This window comes from Haemaphysalis longicornis, unplaced genomic scaffold (assembly GCF_048455015.1).
Source record: "Haemaphysalis longicornis isolate Haplotype H1 unplaced genomic scaffold, Haemaphysalis longicornis Haplotype H1 scaffold_13, whole genome shotgun sequence".
Classification (NCBI taxonomy): domain Eukaryota; kingdom Metazoa; phylum Arthropoda; class Arachnida; order Ixodida; family Ixodidae; genus Haemaphysalis; species Haemaphysalis longicornis.
The window spans coordinates 70,643,645-70,654,679 of record NW_027526233.1 but is presented as its reverse complement, the minus strand read 5'-3'; the positions used below and the strand labels follow the sequence as shown (position 1 = coordinate 70,654,679).

Here is an 11,035-nt window from a genome sequence, read left to right as displayed (position 1 = left end):
AAAAGCTTCATTTCGAATTGCAAGGGGATGCCACCTCAGTAGAGTTGTAATTTCCATCAAATAGTGCAGGGCGTGAAAAAATTTTCTTTTCATGTTTTTTTAGAAAAATATCGGAAACAGAAAAAACACGATTCCAAACATATTAAAAGCTCGACATGCTTTTCAAGGGCTGCTGAAGAGCTTTTCAAAACATTTGTTGATAGCATTCCTTTATAGTTTTCTTGACGGTAAATCAGGAAAAGGTGTTTATAGCTTGTGAAAATACACCCAAACAGCCTTTTTTTTTCGCGAAAGCAAACGACCCCTGCCCAAAGTGCGGTAAGAGATGTGGCTTCCTTTCGCGATCGGGCCCCGGTAGATAACGTCCTATTCGGAAGCACCGGAGCTACGTCGACTACTCAGCATGCAGAGCTCATTCTGTTCTCATTCCGAAACGGGTCACAAAGTCCCCAGTAATATTGAAGACGCACAAAATCTTCCCTTAAATAGGGAAGCTTGAAGGAAGCACAAACTCAACAAGTCTCCTCGCTGCGAGCTTGAAAAACAAAGTTTCCCCGAACGACTCATGGCCCACTTTGGATTTTGGAATGCCGGGATGTTGTGCAGATATGGTGCTGTCGCTTTCACTACTAGCGCGAACACACATTCCTAGCACACTTTTCAACACCCCATTAGCCCCCTTCTCGAATGTCCAACTTTCTTTTTACATTCGGGAGGACGATAACAAGCTCTATCGCATCACTGACTTTTACCCCAATCTATGACTCACGTCACTATCTCATGAATATAAGCAGGAAGCAATATTTAATTTGTCTAACGTAATTCTCCTAATCGACACCTTTAATTTGATACAGGACAAGCCCTAGTGGCACCACTTTCACATTTAACCCAATCTATAACTCACGTGACTAGCTCGTGACTATAACCAGGATGCAGTTTCTAATTTGTCCCATGTGATTCTCCTCGTCAAGACCTTTATTTGAAACCTCACAAGCCGAGTGATATCAATTTGACTTTTAACCTAATCTATGAATCACGTGACTATCTCATGCCTATAACCAGGAAGCAATATTTAATTAGTTCTACGTGACTCTCCTAATCGACACCCTTAATTTGATATCTCACAAGCCTTAGTGGCACCATTTTGACTTTTAGCCCAATCTATGACTCACGTAACTATCTCATGACTATAACGACGACGCCACTTTTCATTCGCCCCCCGTGATTTCCTTCGTTGAGGCCTTTAATTTGATGCCTCAGAAGCCCTAGTGGCACCAATTTGACTTTTAACCTAATCTATGACTCCGTGACTATAACCAGGAAGCGATTTTTAAATTGTCCCCCATGATTCCACTAATCGAGACCTTTAATTTTATACCTCACAAGCCCTAGTGGCATCACTTTGACTTTTAACCCAATTCGTGACTCATGTGACTATCTCATGACAATAACCAGGAAGCGATTTTTAACTTGTACCCAATGATTCCCCTCATCGAGACCTTTAATTTGATACCTCACAAGTCCTAGTCGCATCAATTAGATTTACAACCCATTCTATGAACCACGTGGCTATTTCATGACTATAACCAAAAAGCTATTTCTAATTTGCCCCCATGATTCCCCTCATCGAGACCTTCAATTTGATACCTCACAAGCCCTAGTCGCATCAGTTTGACTTAACCCATTCTATGACTCCGTGACTATCTCAAGACTATAAATAGGAAGCGATTTCTAATTTGTCCCCCATGATTCCACTCATTGAGACCTTTAATTTGATACCTCACAAGCCCTAGTCGCATCACATTGACTTTTAACCCATTCTATGACTGTGACTATCTCATGACTATAGCCAGGAAGCGATTTTTAATTTGTCCCACGTGATTCCCCTCATCGAGACGTTTAATTTCATACCTCACAAGACATAGTGCCACCACTTTGACTTTTAACCCAATCTATGACTCACGTGACTATCTCGTGACCATAACCAGTAAGTAATTTTTAATTTCCCCCACGTGATTCCCCTCATCGAGACCTTTAATTTGATACCTCACAAGCCCTAGTTGCATAACTTTCACTTTTAACTCAATATATGACTCACGTGACTATCTCATGACTATAACCAGGAAGCGGTTTTTAATGTGTCCCCATGATTCCCCTCATTAACACCTTTAATTTGATACCTCACAAGCCCTAGTGGCACCAATTTGACTGTTAACCCAATCTATGACTCACATGACTGTCTCATCACTATGACTAGGAAGCAATTTTTAATTGTCCCCCATGATTCCACTAATGGAGACCTTTATTTGATACCTCACAAGCCCTAGTGGCCTCACATTGACTGTTAACCCATCAATGACTCACATGACTGTCTCATGACTATGACCAGGAAGCGAATTTTACTTTGTGCCCCATGATTCCCCTAATCGATACCTTTAATTTGATACCTCACAAGCCCTAGTGGCACCACTTTGACTTTTAACCCAATCTATGACTCACATGACTATCTCATGACTATGACCAGGAAGCATTTTTTAACTGGTCCCACGCGATTCCACTCATTAAGACCTTTAATTTGATACCTCACAAGCCCTAGTGGCCTCACTTTGACTTTTAACCCAATCCATGACTCACATGACTATCTCATGACTATGACCAGGAAGCAATTTTTAACTTTTCCCACGCGATTCCACTCATTAAGACCTTTAATTTGATACCTCACAAGCCCTAGTGGCACAACTTTGACTTCTAACCAATCCATGACTCACATGACTGTCTTATGACTATGACCAGGAAGCAATTTTTAACTTGTCCCACGTTATTCCACTCATTAGGCCCTTTAATTTGATACCTCACAAGCCTTAGTGGCCTCAAATTGACTGTTAACCCAGCCAATGACTCACATGACTGTTTCATGACTATGACCAGAAAGCGAATTTTACTGTGTCCCGCATGATTCCCCTAATCGAGACCTTTAATTTGATACCTCACAAGCCCTACAGGTCTCACTTTGACTTTTAACCCTGTCAGGGGCTACGAAGAATTCGCTGGGTGCCGACGAACGAAAGAAAATAGAAGTACGAACGGAAAGCAGAGAAGACGGCCCTGCAGCGTATACGACACCGCCACAGCTTACGCCGCGAACGCCTCCCCGAGACGCCGCCAGTGTTTATACGTACCATCACGCGGCCCCGAGCGGCGCCCGCGTTTATACGTGCTGTGTACGTGTGGTTCGGATTTCGGACCCTCGCTTGCGAGGGTAAACTGAACTTCGTGCGCAGAGAGCCGCCCCACTGGCGCGCATCGCGACGGACCATCTCCGTGCCAATTCCCCGATCCCATAACGCAATGTAATCAGTTTTCCTGTCATTAAACAGTTTAATCTCTTTCCAAGACAAGTCCTTACTAAAACCCGGCCAGCTGACATGGCGCAGCCAACAGGATCGGGATTTGAGGCCACGGAACGAACGGACGAGGAGACGAACGACGCGGACGAACTGCACCACGACTACGAGAGTGCACGCGGACGAGGGGCAACGATGGACTCCACGTCAACGGTGATCGACCGGCTGCTGATTTCAACGGAACGCGACGTCCTGTGTTCAACGAAGAAGCAGCAGTTGGTGAACGAACTACGATCACGAAGGCTCCCTTGCTCTGGCCGTAAGGACGACATCGTCTCGCGTCTCCTAGAGGACAACGAAAAACGTCGCCAGCTCTCCAAACGATCGAATGTGCCAACGATACTTCAGGCTGCCTACGACGACAAATGGCCGACGAACCTGCAAGCGGCGCTATTCGAGAACAGGAGGCTGCGCGAAGAACGAGAACGTCTTCGGAGACAACTGACGAGAGTCGGCCACACGGTTTCCACGGTGTCAAAGCCAGCGGCAAGCCTTCAACGATACGATGCACACCTTGGTCCGGAGACGCGCAGCACGCACAACAGCACGCACACGAACGAAACGACGCATGCAAAACGGTGCACCGCCCGCTCACTGGACCTCTCCCAGGTGATCGCCACGATTACGGAAACGCAAGCGAAGGTCAATGAATTCCTGGTAATATCGCGAACAACCGCTGCTCTGACAACGAGCCAACCGACGAGCTACATCACCCAAGCACAGGTCTTCCCGGCAACAAGCAACGAGACGCGCAACGTAAGCAGCGCGCACAAGCCAGAACGCAGCACGTACCTGGTACTAGCTCCTCCGGTCCAGACCTCGCCCACGAACGGTACCGTACCCGAATTGGTGGAGCTCACGAAACAAACGCCCAGAGCACCGAACGCAACCGAGCCAGTGCATACGAAATTTTCCGCACATGCTGTCCAGGTCCCAGTCTACGCAACCAATGACAACGCACCCCGATTGGTGGACATGGCCCTGACAATCGAGACGCAAAGTGCACAAAACGCACCAGTGGCGACGAACGACATCGAGCCTGGATTGGTGGAGCTCACCACCACAGCCGAAACGAACAGCGCACGGAACGCACCCGAGCTGGTACGCACGACAACCATCGCACCCGCTGTTCCAGTCCAGGTACCGCCGACGAACGACATCGTACCCAGACCAGAGGCGCTGACCACGACCAACGAAACGCCCGACGCACGGAACACGACCAAGCCAGCACGCACGGAGGAAACGCTATTCATGACACCCTCCGGTCCCGCTGCTGCCTTCCCGACTTGGCCAGTGAACGTAACAACCGCAGGAACAAACCTTGCCACGAGAAACGAAACGCCAAGCGCACGTGGTTCAACCCAGCCGGAACGTACGAGCTCTCCGGCACCCGCTGCTCCAGCCCGAGTTCACCCAACGAACGACACCGCACTCGCGCAGGTGAACCCGTCTACGAGCAACTACGCACCCAGCGCACGCGGCCCGTTCGAGCCGGAACATACAAGTTTCCCGGCGTCCGCTGCTCCGATCGAGACTCATCCGACAAACACCACCATGGTACAGGAGGATGCAGCCGTGAGCGTACGGGCACCAGGCAAACGAGACGCCATCGAGCCTACTTGCACGAGAGGAATGCCTACCGCACCACTTTCGAAACAACCGGTGTGGGCATGGGAGCAGTGTCGTCAACATGCTTCCTAATCCGCTACTTCACGCATTTCAGGCTCTTTTGACGTGTCTGGCCAGCTGGCTATCTGCGTCGCCCTGCGGTTCCGCCTGTCAGCCTCCGTTGCTGATACCTGGAGAGCCGATCAGCTACGGTGGCCACTTTCCCATCGTAAACGGTGCGCTGTGTGTCGATTCTGCCCATGCGCGGATTCCACATACGCGCCATCCTGCGGAAGCCCTATTCATCAGCCCGTCAGTCCCATGGTCAACGTCATCACCTTTCGACGCCCTGGATTTAAGCAGCGCGCATCCAAGCGTCCTCTTCAGTGGGCATGGGAGCAGTGTCGTCAACATGCTTCCTAATCCGCTACTTCACGCATTTCAGGCTCTTTTGACGTGTCTGGCCAGCTGGCTATCTGCGTCGCCCTGCGGTTCCGCCTGTCAGCCTCCGTTGCTGATACCTGGAGAGCCGATCAGCTACGGTGGCCACTTTCCCATCGTAAACGGTGCGCTGTGTGTCGATTCTGCCCATGCGCGGATTCCACATACGCGCCATCCTGCGGAAGCCCTATTCATCAGCCCGTCAGTCCCATGGTCAACGTCATCACCTTTCGACGCCCTGGATTTAAGCAGCGCGCATCCAAGCGTCCTCTTCAGTGGGCATGGGAGCAGTGTCGTCAACATGCTTCCTAATACGCTACTTCACGCATTTCAGGTGTGTAAACCATATTCACTTTACACTAAGAGGTGCGATGACCGATGTTTATTACTGCTCCCGTGCCCACGGGTCTTATGTGACACTGTCTGCGAGTGTTTTTCTATGGCCTGTTTTCTTCTCTGCTGTGGAGACATAGAGGCTAACCCTGGTCCTCGTACACGATCTAATTCAGTTGATGACTCCGAATGCTTACCCGATGATCCCGCTGAACAAACTAAGCTAATGTTTAAATTACTTAAAGATGTGCACGAACGTACGCTGGAAAGTACAAAATTTCAAACCGAAGTCACTGCTGACATAAAAGCTATAAAAGAAGGACAAAAGAGCATTGAAAACAAAATGACCGCCATCCAGCAAAGACTGGACGGGCTTGAACAAAAATCTGAGGCTTCTCCCTTATTCGAAGAGCAGCTATCGCAAACGGAACAATCACTTGCAGGCCTAACCAACCACACCGATTATCTAACATCCCGTGTCGACGAACTTGAAGATAGATCCCGTCGTAACAACCTAATATTTCATGGCATTGCAGACGCTAAAGAAACATGGGAACAGACAGAAGCAAGACTAACATCTGTGTTATCTTCCGTCATGGACTCTTTTCAATCCGACGCAATAGAACGTGCACATCGTTTAGGGTCCTTTTCACCGAACGAAGCTCGCCCAGTCATTGCTATGTTCACTAATTTCAAACAAAAACAAAAAGTACTTTCCCTACGCAGTCAACTCAAACTTAAGGGCGTCGCTGTAAATGAGGATTTCTCTGTTACCACTCGTATTGCAAGAAGAAAAGTGATTGAGTTTGCTAAAAGTCAGCCTGGATCCCCTTCTTTCCAACTCAGCTACAAAAGATTATTTATAGACAAGAAATGTTACATCTACAACGCTAGCATTGACACCGTAGAGCAAATTGAAACTCGAGACGAGCGCCCCAACCGTACTAACAATGCCGCCTCTCCTGCCTTATCATAGGACAACGAGGGGAGTGGCCATCTTTGTTCATCGTTTTCTTCACCTAACATTTCCATTCTTTTTTGCAATGCAAGAAGTGTACTTAACAAACATGAGTCGTTGTCATCGGCGATTGACACATGTTCCGCCCACATTATTGCGCTAACAGAAACTTGGCTTTCCACACATGTGCGCGACACGGAAATTTTTTGCAATGCCTCTCACTTTTCCATTTATCGTTGCGACCGTACTGAACGTCGAGGCGGAGGCGTTCTTTTAGCCATATCAAAAGATATTCCATCCAAGTGCGTACATATTAACAGTCATTTAGAAATAATTTGGGCCTCAATGACGCTTCACCATCAAAATATAGTCTTCGGTGTTTGCTATCGACCGCCTTCTTCCTCAATTACGTTTATGAATGAGCTACATGACGCAATCAACGCAATTTCTACACGCTATCCTTCCTCGTGCCTTTTTCTTCTGGGTGACTTTAACTTTCCTAACATTTGTTGGAGTACGCAACCACCTCACTTATCGCCATTTTCGACTGAAGCAAGTAATTTTTTAGATTTGTGCTCTGTATTTTCTTTAAGCCAATTGATAACACAACCCACTAGAACGCTAAATAACACAGCAAGTACATTAGACCTTATCTTAACGAACCGACCTAATTTTGCTTCATCTGTCACTTATTCCCCTGGATTGAGTGATCATTTGTTGTTGACGTTTCACATTAACGCAATCCCCCCAAGAAAAGCAAAAGACAAAAAATATATTCGTGACTACAAGAACGCTAACTTCGAAGCTATTAACAACGAACTGTCAGTCTTTACCGACTCATTCTTGCTGCACTTTGATGACCGGTCTGTTCAATGTAATTGGGATTTATTCTCGAGTAAAATTCACCAACTAATGGATAAATATATTCCGAATCGTGTAGTTACATCTTATCCCCACGCACCATGGTACAACTCGTATATCAAGCGCCTCTCTAACCGTAAGAAGCGCTTTTACCGATTAGCCAAAAAGTCCCCCACTAGTTCCCGCTGGGATACTTATCGCGTCGCTTCTGATGCTTACGTCTATGCAGTAAAATATGCTAAAAATCTTTCTTATCTACAGTACTGCCATCTATGATAAAGACTAACATTAAGAAATTTTGGCGCGTCATTAATCCACCCGCTCATGATGATATTGGCCTCGAGGACGACTTTAACAATCCAGTGCCTTCTAATATGTGTGCGTCTATCTTAAACGGCACTTTCGTAAAAAACTTTTCCAACACTACTGTCGATAAGTTTCCGGCCGTCCAACATTTCGAATATATTGCCATGTCACCAGTGATTGTCGATGTTCTTGGCATTTCCAAATTAATTGACGGTTTACAGAATCATTCATCCCCTGGTTTTGACCTAATTACTGCAAAGTTTCTGAAAAATACAAATGCTTATTGTTCTATACTACTAACAAAAATTTTCCAACAATCACTAAATACATTTACGTTACCCGCCGCGTGGAAAATCGGGAAGGTGGTTCCTCTGTACAAAACTGGAAATAAATGTGGTCCCTCTAATTACCGCCCAATTTCACTCACCAGCACATGTTGTAAAATGCTCGAACATGTTATTTTTTCTAATTTGGTTAAATTTCTTGAATCTAACTCATTTTTCACGTCGGCACAGCACGGCTTCCGGAAATCATACTCTTGTGAAACTCAACTGGTAACATTTACACACAGTCTTCACCGTATTCTTGATCGTTCGTCGAATGCAGATTGTATTTTTTTGGACTTTAGCAAGGCTTTTGACAAGGTCTCTCATAAACTCCTGCTTCACAAACTACGCCAACTAAATATCGATGATAATCTTCTAAAATGGATTGAATGTTTTCTTACTAATCGTTCGCAATTCGTTGCAGCAAACGGCTACAACTCACCCCTACGAGACGTACACTCAGGTGTACCTCAGGGGTCAGTGTTGGGGCCGCTGTTATTCTTAATTTACATTAACGATCTCTCCTCCCTGGTAACTTCTAAAATCCATCTTTTTGCTGATGATTGTGTCATTTTCCGAGAAATCAACACCGACAACGATTGCGCAATTCTTCAGTCTGATCTTACTAGTATCGCTAACTGGTGTCATGAATGGCGAATGGAGCTCAACACTAAGAAATGTAAAGTCCTACGTGTATCTCGTACAAACACCCCTCCGTCTCTTTACTTTCCTAATAATTCCGCTCTAGAATTGGTTGTCTCTTATAAGTACCTTGGCATTCACATCACATCAAACTTGTCCTGGGCCCTTCACGTCGAATACGTTATTAACAATGCTAACCGTATGCTGGGATATATAAGGCGAAACTTTTTTAACGCCCCGTCCGAACTTAAACTGTTGCTTTTTACAACACTAGTACGTTCAAAATTAGAGTACGCCGCGCCGATATGGGATACCACTCACGAAATGCTAACAACTGCACTTGAACTTGTACAGAACAATGCAATTCGCTTCATTCTCTCCAATTATAACCGAGGTGCAAGCATTACAGCAATGAGAAATACACTTGGCCTACCTACTTTCTCTTCTCGTCGAAAGCTTTTTCGTCTAACCCTGTTCCATAAATTGTATCACCACCCGGAACTCTGTAAATTAATTCCACCACCCCCGTACACTTCCCATCGCATTGATCACTCTCACAAAGTTGGTCTTGAATTATGCAACACAAAAACCTTCTGTCATTCATTTCTCCCCCGTACATCCCGCGAATGGAACCACCTTCCCCGTGACATTGTTAATATTAATGATAACCTGAATTTTCGCGAGAATCTAGCTAATATTGTATATTCAGGAACAATCTAATGTTTTTGTTGTTATACTCACTGCACTGTATTATTATTTTTTTTTTGCTTGTAACCCACTCCCCCTCTGTAATGCCTTTGGCCCTGAGGGGTACAATAAATAAATAAATAAATAAAAAAGTGACCAGAGCTTTAGCGACGACACGGACACGGCGAGAACGACAACGAACGAGACCTTCCCAGACAAAGGCATCGAATGCGCTACCGAGGAAGCCACGTCTACGACGCCAAAGATTGTGGGACCGAATGGACGAGGCGAACTACGCCCATTTTCCCACAACAGCTTCGCTTCCGAGGGCAACCACGGCGAAGGCGAGCAAGGAGTCGAAACGAATTTGTCCGATCAGCCGCGCCACTTCACGACAACGCCGTGCCACCGCAGGCTGAACGAAAGGACAAACGGCTCCCGAACCGTACGAAACGCACACCTCGAGCAAAACAACGCCCTCAACGCACCGAACTCCGCGACTTTCACGGAACGCATCTCGCCACCAGACGAAACACACGCCAACGTTCCCACGCGCATCAAACCCGCAAGAAGCTACACAGACTCAATCGCCGACGGAAGCGACGTGACCGACGCAACGCCGTAAATGCTCCCAAGTTCACGTCCGACGAAACGAGTCCCACGGTACGCAAAAATCAAGTCAGTTTGATATTCACCGACCTCTTCGAAACGAACGCCCACTAAACGAAGTTTATCTGGAGCAGCGAAAAAAAACAAAACGCCAGCATGGAGCTACTGCGCAAACGTTCGTGCACAGTTGCGTCTCTGGATACGAACGGACGTCAAACAACGCGGACACCCACAGAGCTCGCGGATAGCTCCATCGGGCGCCAACTCGGTGAAGGGCCTGGGGACAGATCCTTCTAAAGGGAGGTCGTGTCAGGGGCTACGAAGAATTCGCTGGGGGCCGACGAACGAAAGAAAATAGAAGTACGAACGGAAAGCGGAGAAGACGGCCCTCCAGCGTATACGACACCGCCACAGCTTACGCCGCGAACGCCTCCCCGAGACGCCGCCAGTGTTTATACGTACCATCACGCGGCCCCGAGCGGCGCCCGCGTTTATACGTGCTGTGTACGTGTGGTTCGGATTTCGGACCCTCGCTTGCGAGGGTAAACTGAACTTCGTGCGCAGAGAGTCGCCCCACTGCCGCGCATCGCGACGGACATTCTCCGTGCCAATTCCCCCATCCCATAACTCAATGTAATCAGTTTTCCTGTCATTAAACAGTTTAATCTCTTTCCAAGACAAGTTCTTACTAAAACCCGGCCAGCTGACAACCCAATCCATGACTCACATGACTATCTCATGACTATGACCAGGAAGCAATTTTTAACTTGTCCCACGCGATTCCACTCATTAAGACCTTTAATTTGATACCTCACAAGCCCTAGTGGCACCACTTTGACTTTTAACCCAATCTATGACTC

At 47.0% G+C, this 11,035-nt stretch overlaps 1 protein-coding gene across 1 annotated transcript; it reads left to right on the top strand.

The window, feature by feature from the left end:
• Positions 1-4,095: 4,095 nt before the first annotated feature.
• On the top strand, positions 4,096-10,777 carry LOC144164092 (uncharacterized). Its single transcript, XM_077694655.1, has 2 exons — positions 4,096-5,066; positions 9,727-10,777. The coding sequence occupies exons 1-2, from the start codon at positions 4,380-4,382 to the stop codon at positions 10,189-10,191; spliced, it is 1,152 nt and encodes a 383-aa protein (XP_077550781.1). The 5' UTR covers positions 4,096-4,379; the 3' UTR covers positions 10,192-10,777.
• Positions 10,778-11,035: the final 258 nt, after the last annotated feature.